This window comes from Carlito syrichta, unplaced genomic scaffold (assembly GCF_000164805.1).
Source record: "Carlito syrichta isolate Samal-C Ts95f unplaced genomic scaffold, Tarsius_syrichta-2.0.1 Scaffold316502, whole genome shotgun sequence".
Lineage (NCBI taxonomy): Eukaryota > Metazoa > Chordata > Mammalia > Primates > Tarsiidae > Carlito > Carlito syrichta.
Genome location: NW_007260598.1, coordinates 270,939 through 298,204, shown reverse-complemented (window position 1 = coordinate 298,204; position 27,266 = coordinate 270,939). Strand labels below are relative to the sequence as shown.

The window sequence follows — 27,266 nt, the reverse complement described above, 5'->3', positions numbered from 1 at the left end:
AGATACATAAATTATGTTAAATACATTCTGCAGAATGTTAACAGAGCAATGGAAAAACCTCAAACACTGAGTGCAAAAAAGAAGTGTGAAAATATAAAGTTTAATAGCATTTACCTAAAACTTTAAAACCCACATAAATATTATAGATTGTTTTTAGACAAGCTCTATCTGAATGCTTTACTGACATCTTACACTCATTATTTTAAAACAAAATACTTTATCTCCACAAACTTCTCTGTACCCCTCACCACCTCTCCTCTTTTGCTCCCTAGATGTTAACAGTACATTTTGCCCATCATTTATTCAAGTCACCCTTATGTCAAACCTTAATTCTGTCACTAACACGACACATGACAATCATTTGCTCAAGGTAAGGAGAGAAAGCAGGACCTAACTCTATGGAATAACCTTGGACCCAGACGTATTGAAATAAATATGCACTTTGGAATTTCCAACTAAAGAAGTCAAACATCCTCTTTTCTAAATGTAAGTAAGCACTCCATTAGTTGTTACAGGAAGGATCCTCATCAATGCATTATGTACTTGATAGGTTTGCTGTGAAGACTGAAATATGTGGTACGTATTAGACACGTCCCAAACACTTGTTCTCTTCTCTCATATCCTCAGTTTTTACCAATTATGATTTTTAATCACTTAATATTTACTGAGAAACAGCCAGATATAAGACTGCTACACCCTAATCTAATCAAGATACAATGTGGGTCCAGTGTGGTGGCTGACACTTTGGAAGGCCACGGTGGGAAGATTGCTTGAGTCCAGGAGTTCAAGACTAGCCTGGGCAATACACTGAGACCTCATCTCTACAAAAACAATTAGTTGGGTGTGGTGGCTCATGTCTGTAGTACCAGCTACTCTGGAGGTCGAGGCAGAAAGATTGCATGAGCCCAGGAGTTCAAGGCTGTGGTAAGGCGTGATCATGCTACTATACTCCAGCCTGGGTGACAGAGACCCTGACTCAATATACATACATATATATATATATATATATATATATATATATAATGTGACTAGATATATTTCCTCAAGGGCAAGAGGACCCTGCTGTATCCTCTACTCATATTGCCCTCCCCCCTCCTACTCTTCCTCATGGAGCATCATTCCATACACAACCAAATACATTTCTTAATCCAGCTCAAGTGTTAAAGGCAACGGACAACTCTTTATGGCCTTCTCTAAACTTTCACTAGACTAATATAACACATCCCATAACACACACTCATACTCTTGCATTAGTTAAACTCTTGGATTAAAACTAGAAAATTAGTGGGAGAAGATCTTCTTTTAAAAATCGTGCCTTTAGCATTTAGAATGGTCTTCAGAGCGCTAAGGAGTCTAACCTGTTGCATGACTTTCTCTACATATCATGATTTACAACCACTTGCACATCAGATTACTTTACCCCTTTCCCAATCCGTTTCATTAACTTCACCTGCAAACCTGAACCACACAGACGTAGTCAAAGATAGTTATATGGCACTTACTCTTCTTTCATCAACTGACTTTGCTGCAAGAATCATTCCCTCCAAACATTTTGAAATGATGGGAATCACTTTGCGTTCTGAGTCTGCAAATCCTCTGTAACACTCACTGAGTTTAATAGTCCTTCGTTCATCCATTTCTTGTAGTTGCTAATAAACAGGAATTTAAAAAAAAGAAAACAATTTTCCAATCATTCTAAAGGAGATCAATTACTGCCCTCCCCCCCAAAATAACTGCCTTCACTGCTATTGTTACTACCTTTTAACAAATCCTATTGACTTACAATACTTAAAATCTAAGTATTTGCTAAACAGCAAAAGAAAGAAAGAAAAAAATCATGGTTCATGACACTGTGTTCTAGCTTTCAAAAAGGACCCCTTACTGGCTACCAGGTTCCTCCCCCATACCACTCACACCTTTGACTCTGCAACCAGAGTTGTTCTTGGTATTGTGCTTCTAGAAAAAGTTTCATCTGCAGACAAAATTCTGGCACTAATTTTTTTTTTAAGCAATTGGCCTGTGAAGTAGACAAGTCTGAGACTTCTAACCCCTTAAGTTAGTTCAGAATACTTTGGTAGGACCTGGCTGGACCAAGGACCACAAGTGATTGCATACCAACAGGTACCCAAACCTATCACAGTCTATAGTTCAGAGTTGGCAACATACAAGAAAAAACAGGAAGCCACAAAGTCAAAGTGTCACATATATAGAATCCCACAATTCCAAAATCATTGGCACATGCCACTATGAAATACATTGGAACACACGAAGTCCAATAGTGGAAAGGCATTTTTGACACTTGCTATTTGCCAACACTGACCTTTCTCTTTCCTTGGACCCCAGACTCCCACAGCCTTCATGCTACTTTCCTCTTTCATTACTTCCCAAAGCCTGGGAGTTTGAGACCTGCATTTTCACAAAAGAATTGCTCCATAGAAAGGTCCAAATACAAGGATCAGGCCCCCAAACACAGATGACAGTTCATCTTCAAGTCAAGGTCTCCCCAGAACATGAAGACTTAGCACATGAGCCTAGAAAGGTGCCCCAGAGTAAGGACTGGCAGTGTGACCTCACGAACTCAGTGACCAGAAGCTGGTACCCACTCTAGCACAATGCTCACTGTGCTTCCTCGTGTTTGTCTAACTTGCCTTAAGAATGAAAAAAGACTACTTGAGCTGACATTCTTTCCACATAAGCTCTGCTCTCCGAGATACTACCCCATTCAAGGCTATTTTACTAAAGCCCTCTGCTCTAATTTTTCTAGAAAAGGCAGTAATATAATTTCACCCTCATGTAAATTCTGGGGTCTTTACCCGAGGCTATTTGGCAACTGTTATCGTCAAGTGATGATGGACAGCATTTATAAGGAAATTCAAGGCCTGAATTACATTTATAATATAATAGAGCCAGCAAGATAAGCAGGCAAAACAAGACTAGCAAATACATTTTGTAAGATTTATTTCTGCCACCTGGACTAATGCCGATGATTCTTGTTTGGTATAAGAAAACTATATCCCAATTCTAGGTGAGACGATTACAATATACAATTTAAACAAATTCCCTGTCACATCAAAATACTTAACAAGTGGATTGCAGTAGCTCACACTGTAATCCCAGTACTATGGGGGCTAAGACAGAAGGATTCCATGAGGCCAGGATTTTGAGACCAGCCTAGGAAACACGAGACCCACATCTACAAAAAAAAAATTAAAAACTGTCAAGGCATGACAGCTCATGCCTGAAGTCCCAGCTACTCAGGAGGCTGAAGTGGGAGGATCACTTGAGCTCAGGAGTTCATGGCTACAGTGAACTGCAATCACGCCACTGCACTCTAGCCTGTGCGACAGAGCGAGACCCTGTCTCAAATCAAACTAACTTAAAGACATGGTATTTAAATTTATCTCAGAAATGTCATTGTTTTAGTGGATGGTTTATAACACTAACGATAAATATGTAGAGAAATTTGTAATTTAAAAATTAGGAAAAATTTACTTTCCAAATCTGTAATTATAAAGAAATCTCCCATCCCCAATCTTGGTGACTAATGAGTCTAGAAAGATATGTATGTTCAAGATTTAATGTTTTACATGTAAAGATTAGCTCCTTCAACTCTACAACCAGATTAACTTCACATATCTAAATTTTACCTTGTAAATCTGAGGAATCACTACGTAAAAATGTTTGTGTTGCTCTCCATTAAAGTTCTGTAACTGTGCAGCATATTCATTTTTATTCTCATCAGCCATGTGTGTACGCAGGTTCAACTGCTGCTTGGCCTAGGAGCAAATTGGTCTAAATCATTAACAAGAACAACAAAAGCATGTGGTCTCCTTACTGTAATACTCCCCCTCCCCCACAGTAAGAAACCTTTGAAGAAAGTCTCTCCTCATCAAACCAGACCACAATACATTAAGTAAATGACAACATTACTAAAAACAGTGAGCTTTTCATCAGAAGAGAAAAACAGGTAGCTTCAGGAATACTTCAGACTGGTAAAAAGCTTGATAGTAACACATTTCTTTATGATCCACTCATATCCAACTAAAATATGAAACTAAGCTCATTTTAAAACCAAATAATAAAAATGTGTGCTTTGAATAATGTAATAGTCAACAATGATTTTCATCTCTGTACAAAACCACATGTACTTAAAGGAGTGCTTATGTTGAATATAGTTCTATTCCTCTCAATCTCTTGTAGAAAGTCTAATTAATTATTATGTAACTAACTAGTTAGTTATTCCCCCATCAACACCCTTAGGCTTTCTATCCTATTTTTGAATAGGACAGAAATTCACTCCCAATAACAACAATGTCTTTCCTCTGAATGCAGCGAAAATGCTATAACAAATTAACACATATTAATTTCTCAAACCAATATTTGCAATTTAAAGTAGGCAAATATTTGCATATTTTAGACTTAGATATACTGTATCTCTTGAGTAAATTCTAATACCAACACAAACATTGTGACTACTTTCCATATGCAACAAACAGTATTTTGATACTAAAGTTGGTTTGGAGTATTTCTTACCTTTTCAACATCTGCCTTGGTTGCATTAGTATCATTATCCAATCTTTCATAACTCTGTTGTGCCTTTTCTGCCTCTCTACATTCTCTTTCAAATTTCTTTTTACTCTGTTAAAAAAAATTAAAATATCACAGACAAAATAACATTAGGTCTATCACATTTAAGAAACAATTTCAAAATGTTGCCACTGTATAATGTGTAGAAATAAATTGCATACAAAAAGGAAAATTTGTCCTTTCTAAATTAGAAAATAAATTTTACTATTGCCACCAATACATGTGCTATAGGCTAAGAAGAAAACACAGGCATGTTTGAGTCAATATTTATTATCTGGCTCATCACTTCTCAATTAAAAAATGTGTTTCATAATTTTTATCTTCAGCAGGACATTTTAGGTTTTGTTTGGTGTTTTTGTTTAGTTGGTTGGTTTTGGCATCTGTTTTCATGCTTTTTTGGTGGGACAAAACATGCTTGGCATGGGGAATATTCTCCAAAGTAGTGTCCTATTGTTTCCTCTCAGGATCCCAAGAAGACCTTTCTACCCAGATGATGGAAAATCATTAGCCCAGACCCAGATACTTTTAAAATTGTTATTTAATTCAAATTACTATGACTTTGTTAAAGCCATTCACAACTGAGCCAGGCACGGTGACTCACACCTGTAATCCTAGCACTTTGGGAGGCTGAGCTGAGAGGATAGCTTGAGGCCAGGAGTTCAAGATCAGCTGGGCAACAAAGTGAGACCTTCTCTCTACAAAAAATAAAGAAAGTATTCATGTGTAGTGGTGCACACCTATAGTCCCAGCTACTTGGGGAGCTGATGCAGGAAGATCACTTCAGCCCAGGAGTTTGAGGCTATAGTGAGCCATGATCATGCCACTGCACTGCAGCCTGGGCTACAGAGTAAAATCCTGTCTCACCTCTCCATCTGGATTGCCTATTTCCCAGTTTCCTGCTTCTCCCTTCCTGATTTACTTCCTCGTTGTACTAGAACACTTTTGTCAGTAGCTTTCTAAAAGGTTTGCAGAAGGTAAGTTTTTGAGTGTCCATAGCTAAAAATGCCTTTACCATCATTTCTAATTGATAAATTTGGCCTTAAATTAGAACTCTAAGTTGAAAATGATTTTCTTTCAAAATTTTAGAAGTATCACTCCAACATCTCTTGGCTTCCTGCATGACTACCCTGTGCCAGCCCATTCTGATTCCTGATCCAATGTATAAAGCATGCTTGTTATTTTGCTTTGTCTTTCTGGAGGCTGGTAGAATCTTCTCTCTCCCCCAAGTGTTCTGAAATTTCAAGCAGATATGTTTTGATGTGGATCCACCAGGAAAATCTCTTCCATCTAGAAGCTCGTGCCTTTCAGTTCTAAGGAAACTTTATTTTTGTTCATTTCCTACGTTTTCCCTTTGGTTTATTATTTTGAAAATGAACATTCTAGAAGAGTCCTCTAATTTTCTTATATTTTCTTTCATATTTTCAATTTCTGTCACTTTGCTCTACTTTCTGAGACATTTCTTCAATTTTATCTTTCCTTTTTTTCTAGTGGTTTTTCATTTCTGCTATCATAAAGTTCTTTTTTGTTCTTTATACATTCTTTGTTTTAATAAAACCTCATTTCGGGCCAGGCTCGGTGGCTCAGCCTATAATTCCAGCACTTTGGGAGGCCAAGGCAAGTGGATTGCTTTAGCCTGCGGGTTCAAGATCAGCCCGGGCAACTTGGCAAGACCTTGTCTCTACAATAAATCAAATATTAGCCGGGTGTGGTAGTGCACACCTGTAGGAGACTCCGACTCAGAAAAAGAAAATAACAATAATAATACCTCATTTCTATTTTATGGATGTACTATTTTCCTCTATCCCCTTTGAGAACATTAATAACAACTTTGGGAATTTTGCTTGCTTGTTTTTGCTTTCTAATTTTCATTTCCTTTCACAGTTACTGTTTCTTCTGGGTTGCTTATTTTCCTGCATATTAGTTTTGGTAGCTGATGTGCACATTCAGCTGTTTTCTTTAAGTATCTTGGATTCTTGGCTATCTGCTCTCACTTTAAGAGCCACTGAAAGCCCCACAGATGCAGCTTGTGGATTATAACCTCTGGGTGATATGGCCAGGTAAGGCCCTAGTATTAGTAACTTTTTTTTCCCCCGCTCTAGCTGATTAGATTCCCCAGAGAAAACTCTTCCAACATCATGCCTATTAAATGCATGTCTTGTAATCTGTATTCTGAGAACGGCTGAGAAGAAGAAAGCAGGGGTTCTCAACACTGTATTTATAACCTTCTTTTTTGAACCAGTTACAATGTCAGTTTCTTGTCTTGGGGATTACAAAGACATAAAAAGAGTACAAATTTGGATCCCAAACCTCATGACAAGATCAAAGGATTTAAATTTCTCATGGGATACCTCTCCTCCTTTGACCTTCAGAAAGAGAACACTTTCTCTGATCTCTCTCTTGGCCAGTAGACATAATTCTTATAGTCCACCTTTTTCACTACAGGTTTAGTCCTCCAGAGGTTAAACTGTATACAAGGGTCTCAGTTCCAAGTCCCTACAACATATGAACATCCAAATTTCTGTCCCTGTGTGGGTAGCAAAACCCAACCCCTCAGCAAGTACCAGGCCCAGGATGCCACCATACTTCAACATCCCTGCCCTATCTTTCCAAATGCCACTGCATTAGCTCATATACCTATTGCTCTGGCTCAGTCTACCCTTCGTTCCTAGCAGTTAATAATGTCCCTGTCTTTCAGATAGCTGAAAATTTTAAATACAGTAAAAAAAAAAAAAATACAATAGCTATTATATCAAGGTATTTGTAGCCAAAATGTTTCTAGATTAATTCAGTTTGACATATAGTTAGAACCAGAAATACCAATAACTTATAAATATGCTCTGAAATGTTTACATTTCTTTAAATATAGGTTTTACTTAGTATAGGCATTTTGATTAATGAGACACCAAATGAAATAAAATTTATTCAAAGCACATAAAATATCTGAATACACATAACATACAGAATGTCACTTTTCCATGAAAATTAAAATTAAATTTCCACTTAATTCTCTGAAACTCAGTTCAGACCTGTGTTTTCAAACTGAGTAGCTACAGGTTACTAATTTTGGTGCAAACTGAGTCTATTTATATACAAAAGTATTTTATATTAGGTGTTTTATTTGTGGAAAAACATCTACCTAATAATTTCCTTGAAAGAGCAAAAGAACTACTAGGACAATAATATTAACAACACTCCTTCTTGTGATATATAATGGTAATATATCCTTGCATGGTATAGGCGTATACTCCAGAAAAGATGAGTTTTTTTCTTCACCCTTTGTATGGCAGACTAGTAACAGCCACTTCTGCTCCCTCACCTTGATTAGCAGAACCTGCCTCCTGGCACAGAGGCTGCAAACAGCTTGCTTCCCCAGACTCCCCACAGCTGAGCAGAGGCAAGTGATATCAGCCAAGGAGATAAATCTGCTGGGGATTTCCAGGAAAGTTTTCCTTTCCTGATAACGAGAGACAGTTGGCAGAGCAATGCTCCCTTTTTCATGCCTTTGGATGCAGCTGAATGAGGGAGGACCTGGTGTTTGGCAGCTTAAGCTAACTGCTGACCAGAAGGCAACAGGCTGAGGAAGAAAGTTGACATGGTCAAGATGGCAAAGTAGCTGGTGGGAAGGGGATGCAGCCTGGGTGACATCACTGAGCGACTGACAGTCCTGGGATGGCTCCATTTCTGAGCTCTGTTCTTCTCAATGTGTACATGGGGGAGATCCTAAAATCCGGAGTTTATTTATAAAAATTATGTACTCATTCTTACATGTTTCAAATTCAGTCACCTTCAAAGTACACTCCATTTAATGCAATACACCCATTGAGATGCTTTCTCCACTGCTCAAAACAGTTTTTGAATTTGTCAATTTTGACGCCTTTTAGTGCTTCTGCAGTTTTTTGTTCCACCTTTTCCACACGGGCAAAATGTTTCCCTTTGAGGACATTTTCATTTGGAGAAATAAAAAAAAGTCACTGGGGGTGAGATCAGGTGACTAGAGAGAGTGAGGCATGAAGATTATGCCGTTTTTGGTAAAAAAAAAAAAAAAACACACACACACTCATGTGGTGTGGCAGGTGCATTGTGATGGTGAAAGACCCAGTCACCTGTATGCCACAACTCAGGATGTTTCTTCCACAAATTGCAACCATCTTAAAACTTCCAGATAAAAACTTTGGTTGACCATTTGATCTGGAGGAACACACTCCAGGTGTACTACAAAGAGCCCACTCTCCAAACAATAATTCTGGGTTTTTGGGGTCCCCCCTTGAATGCTCTGTTACTTGTCACCTCCTGACTGATGGGCCCAGCATCTGATGCTTCAACATGAATCTCCGACCATTCGTTCAAGACCTCCTTCATAGGCTCTTCTGCCATAATCTTAAATCCCAGTTATACCTATTTTGTTTGGCCTGAGGTTAATAACTATCTTTACATTTTTTTCCCTTATTTTTAATACTCTAATTCAATCTGATCCCACCATTCTGTATATCACCTCTCGGTTATTTAAAACATGTTAAGAATTCTAGTTTCATTTTCCTGACTGAACAGAAAGACATGGAACAAGGAAACAGAATCCTACACTTGTTTCTACATATTAAATAGAAATTATTTTTGTCATCTCCCTTCACCAGACTGTAGGATCTATAAAAACAGGAACCAGGTCAAAGATCCTCTCACTAAACACGAAAGAGTTTAACTCGCCTTTTGTGCATAGTATTGCTAATACCATAAAGAAATCTCTCTACGTTTTTGATGCCTCTTTCTTACTTATGACCTCTGTAACTTTTGCTTAGAAACTGTCAATTCTTCTACAGGCAAGTTGGTACATATTAACAAGAATGAGTTGTGCCAGCAACAATTTTTAAAGGAATCAATGACTCATGAGTGTAGGAGTCTTTTATTTTGTGCAAATGAAAACAAATACATATATACACACTCATTAGGTGTCTAAGAATGCTAGTTAAGGCAATTTAAAATTTAATTAACATAAATACTCCCTAAAAGTATTGTGAAACCAATTAGAAAGAAAATCAAAACAAAAATGAAAACAGGCCAGGAGTAGTGGCTCACACCTGTAATCCCAGAACTTTGGGAGGTCAGGATTGCTTAAGCCCAGGAGTTTGAGACCAGCCTAGACAACATAGCGAGATCTTGGCTCTACCAAAAAAAAGGCGGGCGTGGTGGTGCATGCCTGTAGTCCCAGTTACACTGGAGGCTGAGGTGGGAGGATTGCTTGAGCCCAGGAATTTGAAGCTGCCTGGGCAACAGAGTGAGACTCCCCCCCACTTAAAAAAAAAAAAAAAAGGAAGAAAACAGCCTAAGAATTCTTAACCAGCACTGGTGATTAGAACTGACATCAATGGCATTTATACAGTAGAAATTTAATCTAAGCTTTGATTATTTTTTTGAAAGGGAAAGAAAACAGGCTGAAAATAGTGAAATATGCATGAGATTTTTAATCTCAAAGTCCTTTTTTGTAACAACCTCATATTAACTTGATTAATTTAACACGAGAAACTCCCTTCTGCATAATTTCCAAGGAACACAGTATCCACAAAAGAAATATGCTGGTGAAGAGGAAACTACTTGATAACCTGAGGGTTCAAAACTAGTATCTCATACTACAGAACATCATCTAATAGAGCATTTCTTTTTCTTTCTTTTTTTTTTTTAAATTCATCCCATGGTACATTATAGAGCAACACAAGTAAAAGTGACCGCAGTGTTCCATACAGACATCTTGTTTTTCAAATTAACGTATACCAGACCATTTAAGAAAAACCACATTAGCAATAACCTTAGGAAAAATTTTTAAGTAAATAATTATTGTGCTTTTAAAATTTTGCACCACAGAGTATTTTATTTCCTACAGTGGGATGGTCGCTGACTAGCAGGCCAATATCAGGAGCATTTACAATGCTATAGAATTACTGAACTGGAAGAAACATTTCATATAATCTGGCCCACTCTCTTCATTTTTCATATGCTAATAGTGAAGTAAAGAGAAACCATGTGCTAAGAGAAAGGTAGAAAGAGAATCCCGGTTCTCTCAGTCTCAAATAGTCTTCTACCCTCTATTAATACTTTACAGATAACTACTGTAAAGTCAAAAGGAATCTCCCTAGATGTTCACAAAGATGTGAGGACAGCAGAGTCTGTGTTAATATAGAATTATACACAATAAAAAGAAAATTGACAAAATGACCTCACCTCTCCCATCTGCACTTTATTGACCTTAGGCAACAAAACCAATGTCAAATTATGAATAATACATTCAGAAACATTAAGCTCAAATAGATGTAAAGCATAACTGAATGTAGGGAGTCCACAAAATGCTATGCTAACCCTGAAAACATCGTAACTCACATTATCCATCTGCTTCCAGCACATGTCAAGGTATTGTTGAGCTTTCCGTCCTTCTTGGAGATGCTAAAGATTATAATCACCACCAAAAAATAGAATAAAACAAAACAAACAAAAATAATTACATTTAAACACTAAATAAAGTCTAAAGTACCAAAAAGGCTTTTTACTTTCTTTTTTTCAAGGTACTAAGTATACAACTTTCTCAATACTCTAAAGAAAGTAAAGCAAAACTCTCCAAAATGTATTTTATAGAACATTATTTTAATTCTTTAAATATAACCATTAAAACAGAAATGCTGTCTAGAAAAATAATGATTATCTTGAATAGGGGTTGATAGATATTTTCCATAAAGAGTCAGCTGATAACTATTTCAGGCTTTGCAAGCCACGCTGTCTCTGTCAACTCAAAACCAGCCACAGGCAGTATGTACATCAGTGAGTTTGGTGAGTATGGGTCTGTTGCAGTTAAAACCTTATTTACAGATACTAAAAGGTAAATTTCATGTAACTATAACATGTCATGAAATATTCTTTTGATTTTTTTCAACCATCTAAAAATGGAAAAACCATTCTTAGCTGTGGAAACTAGAAAACAAAAACAGGCAGTAAGTTGGGTTTGGCCCACAAGCTGTAGTTTGCCAAACCCTGGTCTTAAATTCAAAAAGATCATAAATTAGCAAGAGTATCTTGTAGTGATTTTCAGCTAGAAGAAATTCAGTGAAACAGTGAACACACATTTTTTTTTTAAACAAAGTAACTTTCTGTGAAAGTATTTCTGTACTACTGTAAACTGGATAAAAATGATAAGAATTACCATTTTTCTCTCTGTTTTCAGGTCATGAGCATATCTCATCAATTCACCATATACTCTGTGTGCCATCTCTTCGGCTACTACTTCCCGCTGTCCTGCATAGTCATTTAACTCATTAAGGATGTTAAAAAAGGCTATACACGAGGTAAACCTGGCAAAAACACATTTTAAAATGGTGAGACATTTTTATTTTCATTATGAATATTTTCAGTGAGGTATGGATTGAGCCTAACACTTGACAATTTTAACATACTCAACCTAAATCTCAGCTACTAGTTCTAAATTATCTTTCACATGAAAAGAATGTTTCATTTATCTCAAGTTGTACACGTTTGCAAATCTTCAAGTAGTCTACTTTATTAGTAAAGGGTATTTGGAATCAAAAAGTAATAAAAATACTACCTGCAGGCTCTTTTGGCATACTGGAATCGCTCAAGTTGCCAAATGACTGGCCTGAGCTTGGGAATGAACTTGGTTGGATTCCTAGGCTTGGCAGCTGAACCTGTTGCAGAGATGAAGTGCTTGCTCTCGAGGACAGAACCTGCCAATCATACCACTCACATGCATCTCGATGGCTGATCTACAGAACAACTTTGCTATCAGCTCTGGACACAGCTGCCTGTATGCCTGCCCACATGCTGAATGGAAGTGAAGCACCATTATGGTTGGCACCAAGGGGGGTAGAAGGGTCAAAAATAAGGGTAAAAATGTGTGTGGAGGGAAGGAGAGAAACAAAGAGAATCACTGTATTAAAATGTACATATCTACTATGAACACACTTGGACACTCCTACAGCTGGAGACTGACAGCTCAGATATAGGACTGCATTAACACTAAGCCTGAGAACCTGAGCCACTAACAATTACAAAGTTCCTTGTTCATTTGTTTAAGTCTAGTCAGTTTGTGATTCTGCCTTTTACAGTCATCCATGTATTCCTGTTTACAGTTGCCAAAAGCTCATAGGCAATTTCCAACCTTTTATTCAGGGTTCAAAAATTACCCTAAAAAATCTCAGTCCTTTTCATGATCCATTTAAACCAACCAGCCAAATTGTTTTACTACCTGTAAGAGTAAAAGCAAAAATCTAATAGCTGACAACTACAAAATAAAATACGAAAAATACCCTTTTCTTCTCTAGACTAAATCACTCAAGTGGAGTATTAGTCTACACTTACTTGGAAATTCACACTTTAATTATTCTAGAACACTATTGATTAAACCTACTAAAGTATTTATCCTTGTAAAAGATAAACAGTAATTCCCTCTTTCATAAACAGTGATTTTTAAAATTAAAATAAATTTTAAAAAATCTTTATTAAAAAGCAAATGGTGTATTTATTTTACTAAATAATAAGTATTTTAAAATATTGTAATATGCAAAAATAAACAGGTCTATAATTTACCTTGGCTCTTCATCTTTGGATGAACGTTTGGGACAGTACTTCTTAACCAGATTTCTACAGAAAGAAAATTTTTTAAATTTTATTAAAATTACTATTGTTGAAATTGAAATATTGTTTCTAATTTCATGATATAAAACAAGACAGAAATATGATCCTCTATTTTATTAACATCATCATGTATGATCATTATTTACGTTTTGATCCATTTTTGGGGGGTTGGGGGTGAAGTTGGGGTCTCATTCAGTTCACTCCCAGGCTGGAGTGCAGTGGCACAATGACAGCTCATCACAGCCTTGACCTCTTGGGCTCAGGCAATCCTTCTGCCTCAGCCTCTAACACCCAGCTAATTTGTTTATTGTTTGGAGAGACAAGGTTGTGCTATGTTGCCCAGGCTGATCTCAAACTTCTGGGCTCAAGCAATCCTCTTGCCTTGGCCTCCCATAGTGCTGGGATCACAGGAATGAGTCATTGTGCCTGGCCACATTTTGTTCTTAAAATATGGATACTTATAGAAATAACCTATAGGCTATTTCTGTTTTTATGAGTATAATCCTAACACTTTGGTTGATTATGCTACCAAATAAGAAAAGAGGTGAAAGGAAAAGTAGGAGAAACAAAATACAGTTGGCCCTCTGTATCCAAGAGTCCTGCATCCACAAATTCAACCAACTGTGGGTGGAAAATGTTCAAATAAACAAATGAACAAGTAACAATTACAACACTAAAAACAATACACATTAAGAAATACAGTATAACAACTATTTATATAGCATTTACATTGTATTATATAGAGATAATTTAAAGTACACTGGAGAATGTGCATAAGTTACGTGCAAATACTATGTCACCTTATATCAGGGACTTCGCATCCTCAGATTTTGGTATCCACAGGGGTCCTGAAATGAATCCCCCTCAGGGACAACTATACTCAGTATGTAAAATTGTGGCAAAAAGACACATTTCAAGAAATACTCCTGTTTTGCAAATCAGGGATTTTAATACTAACTAAAGTCAAATGTAAGCAGATGCTGACTTATGAAAGAGCTAAAGAGCGAAAGTTGGCCACCATCCTCCATAACTCTACTTGTGTACGCAAATCATTATGTGACCCCTTAACCTTCTCTTCTCTAGGCAAATGAATTACATTCTGACTTGTAACTGCCTTTGCCCACATCCATATCTGTTCTTACCATTCTTAAGCTAGACTACAACCATATTTCATCTTTTTGAAATAAGTGGACTAGCACATGAACTTTGGAGTCAGACTAGACTACCTGGGTTTGAATCCTGACTGTTTTGCATAAAAGCTATGTGAACTTGGACAATTTACTTAGCTTCTCTGTGCCAACGGTATCTACCCCACACAGTTAAGAGAACTGAATGACATAAAGTGCTTTATATCATGATACTTTATATCATGAGTCTCAAAAGTATGGTACACGGACCAGCAAAGGTCCACAGACTGTTACCAGTCCATGAGATAAGCACAGAAATTGAGAGCTACTTTATGTCTGCCGAATCTCATAACAAAAAATTGGGACTTATATTTTGTATCCCTTTCTATATCATTTTTCTAGTTTTTTATTATATTTTACAAAACCATCAGTACATAATGGATTGGAAACTAGAAAGAAACTGGTCTACCATCACAAATAATTTGAAATGCACTGCATTAAACCATAAGCATTCTAAAAATAAAAGACCCTGCTATCTTTCAAATAAATACTATAAAAGAATCACTGTCTTAATTATTTTCAGATTAATATCAACTCATTCCACTTAATCAATTCAATTCAGTTTATTCATCCTACAAACAATCATCAACTACATGCTAGCCAGGCATTGCACAAGCTACTGGGAGCATCAGAAAGAGTACTCATGCTCAAGAGACATGAGAAAGAAGACAAGCTACTGAAAGAAGACTGAAAGAAGACAAGAAGACAAGCATTTGCCAATTATTATAATATACAGTATGAGAAAAGTTATGATAAAGATATAAAAAGAAAAGGAAGACCTAACAACCAATGAGAGGTGGATAAAGATCAGGCAAGACATTGAGAAAAGAGCTCAGATCAACATTTATTGAGTTCCTGCCATCAAGGAACCCATAGTCATCACTGGTTATAAAGTACGGCACAGGATGAAAACATTAGGCCTTACATTTGTATATTTTGTTATCAAAAGCTTTATTAATATTTAATACTACACTAGTACATGCACATAATTTATAAATAACTTTATAGGTATATGCTCAAGCGTTTCTCACAGGTGAGCAATAAAAAGTTCAGAAATCGTTGGTCTAGAGAAATAAAATACATAGATATTTTATATAACACAATGTGGTAAGAACAACAGAGGGCTCTGTAGAGGGCCTTTGGGGGTGGATTTAAATGTTTGATTCCCTGACTGAGTCTAAAGAAGTGAACAGGAATGGGGCAACTGGAAAGCACTGAGGGGAATCTAAATAGGGAGACCAATGAGTACGAGAAAGAAGTAAGAAAAACCTCACAGCACTTAGGAAAAACCATGAGTGGGTTCAATGCTGCTGGAGCAACAAACATAAGCCAGAGAATGGCAAGCAGTGAGGTTGAAAAGGTAAAGAGACACTAAGCAGAAACCTTTCTAAGCCAGCTGTAAGAGCTGAAAGAAATACTCTTAACCTGTGGTTCTTAATCCTGGTTACCCAAAACACTATCCAAACTCATAGCTGTCAATGAATTAATTTATTAATTCACCCAGATATCAATAAAGCTACTGTGTGGTACAAATTAATTATTTCAGGTACTAGATTGGCAGAAAGGGATGAGTCATGGCTAGAAAACTAGTCATTGTGCATGACTGACAGTCCTTTCTAAAAGCGAATCAGAAAGGAAGACAGGGAAAGGATGATGAATAGAAGAGGTAATCAGAACAGGCAAATTCACAGAGGCAGAAAACAGTAATGGCTGCCAGCGTACAGAGGAGGAGGAAATGACTGCTAATGGGTATGGGGTTTTCTTTTGGGGGTGATGAATATGTTCTGCAATCTATTGTGGTTATGGCTGCATAGCTCGCTCTGTGAATGCACTAAAAAACACAGAGTTGTCTACTTGGAAAGGGTAAACTTTATGGTATATGAATTATGCCCCAAGCTGTTCTAGGAGGAGCAATAGCAGTTGGGTAGGCAGTCCACCTGCCGTCAGGTACCTCTGTTCAACAGGTCTAACATGTAAGTTATCTTATTTTATAAACTTTATTCTTTTCTCACATTAATGGCACCACCATCCACCTAGAGTCTAGACATTTAAGTCAAAAAGCTAGCAATCATCCTCCTCTTTTATCAAGTTTCTCCCACCTTAAACATGTTAAAGTCTTACAGATTCTATTTCCTAATTAACTCTTTTTAAATGAAAATTTTTATAATACAAAGAAAAAATACACCAAGCCCCTTCTTCTGTCCCCTTTTTTGCTGTTTTAGATACAAATGTGGATGCTTGAGGCTATGCAATATTTTGCAACTGTGATGGGGAAGAGAAGAGATTCATGAAGATGTCCCGACATCCCTGAGCTCTAATGTCCCGCTTCCAAACTGCTTGTTATGTAAGAAGATTCAGACTTGCAGCTGAATGCTTCTTAACTGACACTATAGAACAGCTAAGTAAAAACACCCAACAGAGGTATGTAGTAAAAACTGGAACTCGAAAAAAATTTCTGGAATCCAGATCCAGATGTGAGTCAACATGTGTGAGGACAATAGCAGAAACCACTGGAGCTACCACTCATCAGTCATGCATCGTTTGTCAGTCTTAATGCTGGACTCTTTATATGTAGTACTGTGCTTACAACTGCACACAGGTTATCATTAACACTACTTTACAGCACTAAGCCACATTAAGGAACTTGCCCATGGTCACACAGCTGGTAACAGGGAAAGCCAAAACCCACCTCAAAACTGCTTCCAGACACCTGAGATAGTTAAAGTAAGATTTGTGACCAAGGCTACTCAAGAAGGGTGAAATGAAAGGTGGCAAAAGACACTGGAGGAATACACATTTATCAGGGAAGGAAGATAAGTTGAGAACAGTCAGGATGAACAGCCAGAAGACTAGAGGTAAAGAAACCATGGCCCACCGCCTATTTTTGTAGATAGAGTTTTACTGGCATACACCACACTCTCTTTTTGCATGACAACAACAGAGTTGAAAGACAGCAAAGTTGAGTAGTCATGACATATGGCCCACAAAGTCTAAAATATTTAGACCTTGCTACTCGGGAGGCTGAGATGGAAGGATCAATGGAGCCCAGAAGTTTGAGGCTGGGTGAGTTATGTAGCAGCCAGAGCAACAGAGTGAGACCCTGTCTCTTAAAAGAAAAGAACAAAGCCGGGCTCAGTGGCTCAGCCTGTAATCCTGCGCCTTTGGGAGGCTGAGGTGAGTGGACTGCCTGAGCCCGTGGGCTTGAGACCTGCCTGGGCAGCAAGACCTCATCTTTACAATAAATCAAAAAATTAGCCGGGCGTGGTAGCGCATGCCTGTAATTCCGGCTACTTGGAAGGCTGAGGTGGAAGGATCGCTAGAGCTCAGCAGGTCGAGGCTGCGGTGGCCAGGAGTGGCCACTGCACTCCAGTCTTTGGAACAGAGTGAGACTCCAACTCAAAAAAAAAAAAAGAAAAGAACAGAGGGCCAGACATGGTGGTTCACACCTATAATCTCAGCATTTTGGGAGGCCAAAGTTGGAGGATCGCTTGAGCCCAGGAGTTCTAGACCAGCTTGGGCAATACAACAAGACCTCATTTCCACAAAAAAATTTTAAAAAATTAGTTGCACATGGTGCCATGTGCCTATAGTCCCAGTTACTCAAGAGTCTGAGGCGGAAGGATCACCTGAGCCCAGGAGGTCAAGGCTGCAGTGAGTCATGATCACAACACCGAAGTCCAGCCTGGGCAACAGAGTGAGCCTCTGACCAAAAAAAAGAAAAGAAAGAAAAGAAAGAAAGGAAGGGAGGGAGGGAGAGAAAACAGTCTAAATCAACAAAAAGTTATACCAAGGAGTGAATGGTTAAGTCCCACAAATCCCTGCATTGCAGTTTTAACATAATATGCTTATTAGTGCAAATAAATCTCAAACTGGTTTATCTTAAATATGTAAGTGTAAAGCATTCAGATTGTTTCTAAACTAAAAATATTTTATACAATTCATCTCTTTCAAGAAATCTGCCCTTAAATGTCATTTCCTCTAGGCTATTCTTTTTCAGAACTTTCTCTTCTCTTCTAAATCCTCAGATTATCCAAGTTACCAATTATGACAGCAGTCTACACGTAAGACATGTTTTTGTAGAATATTATAAATCAAAAGATGACTGAAACCGAAGGCTTTATTATACACACAGTACACACTGCAGAAATTATAACCGATCTCATAGATATGGTGGTATTTTGTTGTGGTGGGGAGATGTTTCAGTCACGTTTTCTAAGGACCTTGGGAGCATGAACTCTGGATACAAAGAAATAAAGTTTGTTCCTTCAGTGGTCTGAAAAAAACTTTTAAATTTAATGTGCATTTTCAAAGATTAAAGCATATTAGTATACATATTATACTAATATACATACTAGTACACATATATGGTATTAAATATATCACCCTACTTAACATATATTTAAATTTTTAATCTACTTTTTTATCCATTCTAGTTTTGTCATGTTTACAGTCATCTTTAGATTTTAGTGAAAAATCACAAAATACTCCAAATGATTTCTTAAAACTTTAATTCACTTTTATTAAAGCTACATTTTGCAGTTAAATGCTGGAATATAAAATATCTCACAAATCTTGAAAGGCTGAGAATCACCTCTTTACATTTTCAACCTTTCAACATTTGTAAGGTTGAATTCCAATTATTGTTAACAGGTGATCAATATCCTACTTATTTACAAAATGGGATAAAAATCATACTACTTCTTTTGACAAAGGGTAATATTAGAGACCTGAGACTGACTAGTACTTTTTCTTAACTTACTTAAGAGCTGCCAGATTAATACAAACGGACCTATTTGTAGGCTTAGTTAAGAGATACAATGACTCTAGCTGGGCCAAAGAGTTCCCTTTCTGGAATTTTTAAGACTTTGGACTTGACACAGCTTTCAGGCCAGTCTGAGAACAGAATTTCTGAGATGTAGAACTGGCACTGTTAGTGCCTCTGTTTCCAACCAGTCTGCATTAAAAGAATAAAGCCACTAACCCATCAAAAGAAGAAGGAAAAAAAAAGACAAAGGCTGTGTTTCAGATACTATCTTTATTTTTTCTGTGACCTAGCTGTAGCCTAAGTTTTCTAGCAGCTTGATTGTTCAACTCCTTTAACTCAATAAAAAATTAAAAGTCAGTAAATTTATCTTGTCAGTAAGTGTACCATTATGCCTAATTAGCTCAGCCTGGGGTTTCCATCACTTACAGCCAAGAATCTTCTCTCATACAGTGGGAAGTTAAACACAAAAGAGATCCGTATGCAAAGGATGAAGTCGGACCATCACCTCACACCACATACAAAAATTAACTCAAAATGCATCAGAGACCTAAAACTATGAAACTTTTAGAATTAGGCATAGGAGAAAGGCTCCATGACAGTGGATTTCTTGGGAATGACATCAAAAACATAGGAAAAAAATAGATAAATTGGACCACATCACAATTTTTTTTGAGTTGGAGTCTCACTCTGTCATCCAGACTGGAGTGCAGTGGCCACTCTTGGTCACTGCAGCCTCGACCTGCTGGGCTCTGGCAATCCTTCCACCTCAGCCTTCCAAGGAGCTGGAACTACATGTGTGCGCTACCACACCCAGCTAATTTTTTTGATTTATTGTAGAGATGAGGACTCGTCGAGTTGCCCAGGCGGGTCACATGACAATTTAAAACTTCAGTGCAAAGTACAGAATCAACAGAGTGAAAAGGCAATCTTTAGAATGGGAGAACAAATTTGCAAATCATATGAGGGGGACCCCAAAAAACCCAGATTTACCTTTTGGAGAGCAGGGCCCTTGTAGTACACTTAGCATTTGTTCCTCCTGATAAAAACCTAAATTTTTATCAGGAAGTTTTGAGAAGGTTGCATCAAGATTTGTGGAAGAGCCAGGCACAGTGGCTCATGCCTGTAATCCCAGCACTTTGGGAGGTGGAGGAGAGAGGATTACCTGAGCCCAAGGGTTTAAGACCAGCCTGGGCAACATGGTGATACTCGTCTCTATAATAAATCCAAAAACTAGCTGGATGTGGTGGAGCAAGCCTGTAATTCCAGCTTGGAAGGCTGAAGTGGAAAGATTGCCTGAGCCCAGCAGGTCGAGGCTATGGTGGTATGAGTGTGCCGCTGCATTACAGCCTGGGCAACAGATTGAGATTCTGACTCAAAAAAATAAAAATAAAAAAAAATCTGTGGAAGAAATGTCTTGAATTGTGGCAAACAGGTTACTGATTCTTCCACCATGACAACACACCTGCCCACGCCATGATGAGTGTTCAGCAGTGTTTGACCCAAAACAGCAAGACCTCCTTGCCCCACCCTCCCCATTCATCCAGCCTCACCCCCAGTGACTTTTTTTGTTTCCCAGAATGAAAAAGTCCTCCAAGGGAAATGTTTTGCCAACGTGGAAGAGGTGAAACAAAAAATGGCAGAAGCACTAAAAGGCATAAGAATTGACGAGTTCCAAAACTCTCTTGAGCAGTGAAAAAGCATCTCAATAGCTGTATTACATCAGAGAGTATTTTGAAGGTGACTTAAGTTTAAATATGTAAGAATAAATACACATTTTTTTATAAATAAGTTTCAGATTTTTAAGGTACCCTTGCCCCTGTATATCTGACAAGGGTTTAATATCCTGAATATATAAAGAACTCCTAAAACTCAACAACAAAAAACAAATAACCCAATTTTAAAAAGGATCTGAATAGATATTTCTCCAAAGATTTACAAATGATCAATAAGCATATGAAAAGATCACTAATCATTAGAAAATTGCAAATCAGAACCATAATGAGATATCATCTCATATGCATTAGGATGGCTACCAGCAAAACAACAAATGATAATAGTACTGGAAAGGATGTGAACAAATTGGAACCTTTGTGCACTGCTGGTGAGACTGTAAAAGCTTTCAGCCACTGTGAAAAACAGTATGGCAATTCTTACCCCCCCAAAAAAGATCACAGAATTACTATATGATCCAGCAATTTCTCGTCTATGTATATACCCAAAGAAACTGAAAGCAGGAACTCAAACAGGTATTTATTCCCCAAGTTCTTGACAGCATTATTCACAATAGCCAAAAGGTGCATTAACAGATGAATGGGCAAACAAAATGGCTTGGCATGGGTACAAAAATGCATATAATATAGTTTCCGGCCAAAAGTAATTCTGAGAGATTTCTGCTCTGGCTAAGGTAAGAGTAGTGTGTAGGCTCCTTTCTTCCAGTCTACTTCTTCCAATATACTACACTGCCACATCTGAATCAAAAATGTGTATACTCTGGGGTAGAGACTGGGGTGTGTTATTTCATATAGTAATGTTTCTGGGATAGAACTTAATACTATAATTCCTTTACTAGAAAAAAAAAATAAAGTGATACACACCTATCATATAAATAGGGCTTCTTTTTTTTACTTAGAAATGGTAGTTATTAATATCTGTTATACAAAGACTATTATTATTATACTATTATTAATAAGAATGGCCAATTTCAGATGTTTATATCTTTGCAGACAAAACACATTCCACCAGATGATTTGAAGTCATCATTTAGCATCAATCAAAAATCAAATAAGTGAACACTTAGCATCAAGACAAAATTCAATTGTCTATAACTGTCTTCAAACCTGATTAGATGCCTTATTTTCTATTTATTCCCATTTCCAAACCAATACCAAACACCTAAATAAAGTTAAACCAAAGTCATCAAAACACAAGACCAGAAGATAAAAGAAGAAAACAATCTGGGGATATCAAAGACTAATGGAAAATTTTTATTCTTGCAATACATTTAAAATGTAAATATCTGACGCCCTTAACACAGTCATTATTTAGGAGGAAAAAAAGTGCTGCCTCACTATGAAAGAAAGTGTCCCCTGCAGTAGCAAAAAATAGGGGAGTTAACCAAAAGAATTTCCCATTAAGGAAGAGGAAATAAGCAAGACAAATCTGTTCCCTTTGGACAAAACACATACAGCACACAAACACAAAAACAACAGCTGATAATCCAATCATTTACTAAGTATTGGGTCCCAAGCAGTAAATCCCAATGCAGGGGGAGGGGAAAGAGTAGATAGTTTCAAATTAAACATTCCTCCTCCAGACTCTTCCTAATTCCTCATACCCCAACTATCCAACAGTTTTGCCCTTGTGAGAGTCACTAACATTGAGAGTCATCGCCAGAATGGAAAAGTGCCAAATTTCTTCAGTGTACTATACTCCTTAAAAGACGCAAATAGCTGCTTTAAAGCATCTGTGCATAATAAAACCCACTTTCTTAATACAAAATTCTTGTTTCCATGTCATGTAATTCTACCCATCTTTGCTTCAATGAAGTGATACTCAAATTCCTTTTCTGCATGTAAGTGAAAACTGTAATGATGATTATCATCTCAGAATAGACAGAAAGGCCAACAAATCTGCCATTTGATTTGATGGGTCCAGTTACTCTAGTGAAAACTTAGCTAGAGTAATCTAGCTGAAATCTTTGAGGTCTGAGTCATCCTGGACAGTTAAATATTACAAGAAGTCTATCTTACAAATATTCAACTTGTATTTTATAATTTGTGATAGGATTCTCTGAAGTGCACCATCTTCTTTGATTAAGAATAAGTGTTTACCTTTCAAAGGAAGACATAAAGGTGGCCAAAAACATGAAAAAATGTTCAACATCACTAATCATCAGAGAAATGCAAATCAAAATCATTAGGAGATACCACCTCACACTAGTAAGAATGGCTTTTATTAAAAAGTCAAAAAAAACCAAACAGATGTTGGCAAGGTTGCAGTGAAAAGGAAACTCATACACTGTTGCTGGGAATGTAAGCTAGCTAAAACCCTGTGGAAAGCAGTTTGGAGATTTCTCAAAGAACTAAAAATAGAGTTATCATTCAACTCAGCAATCCTACTACTAGTATATATCCAAAGAAGCACAAATCACTCTACCAAAAAGACACCTGCATGTGCATGTTTGCTGCGACACTATCCACAACAGTAAAAACATGAAACTAAGCTAGGTGTCCATCAACAGTGGACTGAATAAGGAAAATGCCATACATATACACTATGGAATACTATACACCCACAAAGAACAGCCAAATCATGTCCTTTGCGGCAACATGGATACAGTCAGAGACCATCATCCTGAGCAAATTATCACAGTAACAGAAACTGAATACCACATGTTCTCCCCAGTAAGCAGGAGCTAAACACTATGTGCACACAAGCACACACATGGGAACAGTCAACACTGAGGAACTCCTAAAGGGGAAAGGGAAGATGGGGAGTGAGGGTTAAAGAACCACCCAATGGGTACCAGGCCTACCACCTGGGTGATGGGTTCAACAGAAGCCCAAACCTCATCATTATACAATAAACCTATGTAACAAACCTACACATGGACACCTTGAATCTAAAAAAAATTTTTTTAAAAGAGCAAGTGTTTTATATGACAAAAGTACTGTGCAATCATTGAAAAGACTTCAACAATTCAAGAGTATGAAATAAAAAGTTTCTTCCCTTATCACCCCCACTACCATTCCATAGGGGTAAACACCATAAAACAATTGGAGGTATATCCTTCCAGATCTCTTCAGAATACATACAAAATTGTATACATATTATATACAAACACTCAAATAAGCAATAAGGAGATCTTACTGTACATTTAGTTTTGCAACTTGACTTTTACACTGATATACTGACTAGCCTTTCAAATTTAAATATGCTGATACACCGGATTTTTTTCAAGTGGCATATACAGAGTATTTTTCATCATTCTTCTACAGACAGGCACCTTTAGGCTGCAATCAATATTTTTATGCAAAGTTTTGTGTATACATATTTGCACACTTGTGTTTTTCTGCAGGAAAATTTAGAAATGAAAATGCTGGATTAAAAGACAGACTTTTATTTTGAGATACACTGTTAAATTCCCTACCTTCTTTAAAATAATCTGAATAATTCTTTTCTTGAGGCTCATTTTCACCAATAATCATTTTCTTATTCTGTTATAATATAGTGAAACCCATGAGGCCGCAGAAGTAGACAGCACTACTCACTCCTTGCTATGGTTTGGATATGGTTGGTTTGTCCCCACCAAAATCCATGGTGGGAAGTGTCTGGATATTAAGTGCTCTGCCCTCCTGGGTGGTGGCTTTATGCCGCTGTTTTGGTAATGAGTGAGCTTTCCCTCTGCTTAGACTGAATTCATTTTTGAGGGAACAGAAGTGTGCTGTTATAAAGCCAGGATGTCCTTGGTTTTCTCTCTTCCCATGCACCTGCTTCCCCTTTGACCTCCTCCACCATGTCATAGCACAGCATGAAAGCCACTGCCAGAAGCCAGGGCCATGGTCTTGAACTTCGCAGCCTGCAGAACTATGAGCTAAATAAACTACTTTTCTTTATAAATTATCCAGTCTCAGGTATTGTTATAGCAACACAAAACAAACTAAGACACTCCTATATTAAAATGCATCTGTCTTGGTCATTTTTCAACCTTTTCCTTTATTGTTTATCACTTTGCATTGCCATCACTGTATTGTCCGTAACATTCCTTCTTCTCACTTCTACTGGAAAACTTGGAAACCAGACAGCTTAATGTGCTAAAATTGAGATCAAATTAAAAATTAAATGAGAGAAATTTGTAACTGTCCACACGAGTAGATTTGTGTAACTGCTATTTTAATCTCTCAAAAGCCCTTTCATGCTTCTAGATTATAGAGGGGTAAGTTTCCTAGACTATAAGTTTTAGATAGTGACATATCATCACTGTTATTATTAATACACCAATAGGCTCCCTGTTCGAATATGGAAAATAACTTGTTTTTTTAAAAAAGGAGACAGATTAAGAAATTAGGATAATGCCACTATTTGTATAAATATCATCATCATAATAAGTATATTCTTATAAATATATTATAAATAGTCTACTCTATTTCAACCCTACACCCAGTCAGTTGGACTGCAGGGGACATAGGCAGCTTACAACTCAAATATCCCCTCTTTCCTTCTGGGACCACTACCTTAAAAGTATTTTGAGTAACTATCCTTCCCCCATCATCAGCTATAAGTCAATACTACCATTTTAATGAATTGTTCAGGATAAACATATAACCTAACCACAGTCAGAAGGACAAAACAGACCATCTGCCAGGATGTCTGAAGAAAAGAAGACTATTTCAGGATTACACTCTCCCTTCCTTTCATTCCCTTTTCCCCTCTTTAATCTCTTTCCTCCTCTCCCTACCTGCCCTTTCTTGTTCCCCACACGAATAATAGAGAAGACCATCATTCTCCAGGATGTGGAGACATCAAATCTAGAGTTCAAGGAATAGAGAAGATACTGGTAAATTGAGCCTGAGACCAAAGGCAACAAGAGGGAGCAGAGCCAAGTGATAGGACTTGAAGGTTTTTGACCTCTGAATCAAAATGTGCCTGAACTTCCAGTCATGCATGCCTATTTAGATTTTTTTTTTTTTGGCTCATGCACAGGCATGAGGGAGGCCAAGATGAGAGGAATGCTTGAGCCCAGGAATTTGAGACTAGCCTGGGCAACACAGCAAGACCTTGTCTCTATCCAAAAAAATTTAAAAAAATAAAAAAATTAGCCAGGCATAGTGACATGCACCTGTAGTCCCAGCTACTGAGGAGGCTGAGGCTGGAGGATCACTTGAGCTCAGGAGGTTAAGGCTGCAGTGAGCTGTGATTGTGCCATTGCATTCCAGTCTGGGTGATACAGTGAGACACTGACTCAAAAGAAAAAAATAAAAGCTATAGAATTTAACCTCTGGAATGCCACATTTATCTAATATTCAACTTTTTAAACACGCAACTTCATTTCTAAGAACTGAAAAAAATTTAACTTACCTCAATTGTTTCGCGTAGTTCTGTTCAATTTCTATCCTCTCTTTAACAAATTTGGCATATCTTTCCAAGAAGTCAATTCCCCATTGTGTATGCTTGTCTAAGCTGTCGAACTGATCCTAAAAAAGAAAACAAAAATGCATTTTAGAAGTCTAAATTTGATTCGCATATACTTTAAACAGCTTCAGCAACAAAGTTTAAAAGGAGAAACCTAGGCTCTTCTGCCGGTCTCTACCTACCTCACACTCTAAGACCTAGAAGTAAGTTCCTGAGCAGAACTCCTGCTACTTGATGGCTGAATGCTTTTACCCACATGCTTCCCTGCTTGCAACACTCTCCACGGGTCACCATTTGCAGTTAAGTCTTATTCTCCCTTTGAATTTCATTCAGGCATTATGTCCTCCAGAAAATGGTCCCAAACTCGGAGGCTAGGATAATGGTCTTTCTTTAGGTCCCCAAGGCTCCCTAAAACTACTGTTTTATTCACTTGCCCTGATATATTAAGAGGAAGAGCCATGTTCTATTCAACGCTGAACTTCCAAGGCCTTAGCACCAAGTTTGGCACCATAGGAGGCAATCAATGAGAAGGAAAGATGGGGAGTCAGTAGCGTCAGTAGAGCAGACAGAGCATACACAACATTCACTGACAGAGCACACCATCTTACACGGGCACAGTTCATGTCACCCCAAAACAATTATAACAGTATCATCAAAGATCATGGAGCACAAATCGCCACAATAGATATAATGATAATGCAAAAGATGGAAATATTGCAAGAATTACCAAAATGTGACAGAGAGACGTGAAGTAAGCACATGCTGTTGGAAAAAATGGCACCAATAGACTTGCTCAACATAGGGTTACGAACAACTTTGAATCTGTAGTAATAAAATATCTGCAAAACACAGTAAGTCAGAGCACAATAAGACAAAGTGCACCTGCATCTTTAAAAGATAAAAGTCTCAAAATGGAAAATTAAATGTTATATTATATAGCCACATTGTAAATGTTTTCTTTTTACCTC

The 27,266-nt window shown here is 37.4% G+C and overlaps 1 protein-coding gene across 4 annotated transcripts in view; it reads right to left on the bottom strand.

The window, feature by feature from the left end:
* The window catches only part of FNBP1L (formin binding protein 1 like), a 48,952-nt gene extending 22,595 nt beyond the window's left edge, over nucleotides 1-26,357 (bottom strand). For 2 of the 4 annotated variants that reach the window (XM_008074602.1, XM_008074605.1), the window contains exons 1-7: nucleotides 26,245-26,357; nucleotides 13,168-13,221; nucleotides 11,768-11,915; nucleotides 10,954-11,016; nucleotides 4,534-4,638; nucleotides 3,648-3,776; nucleotides 1,503-1,649 (exon numbers count right to left, since the gene is read on the bottom strand). In XM_008074602.1, coding sequence (XP_008072793.1) covers nucleotides 1,503-1,649; nucleotides 3,648-3,776; nucleotides 4,534-4,638; nucleotides 10,954-11,016; nucleotides 11,768-11,833 — 510 coding nt within the window. In that variant the 5' untranslated portion in view covers nucleotides 11,834-11,915; nucleotides 13,168-13,221; nucleotides 26,245-26,357. Of the gene's footprint in view, nucleotides 1-1,502; nucleotides 1,650-3,647; nucleotides 3,777-4,533; nucleotides 4,639-10,953; nucleotides 11,017-11,767; nucleotides 11,916-13,167; nucleotides 13,222-26,244 lie in introns of those variants that run through there. The other 2 variants (XM_008074603.1, XM_008074604.1) reach the window with 1 other exon arrangement.
* Between the last annotated feature and the right edge of the window lie 909 nt (nucleotides 26,358-27,266).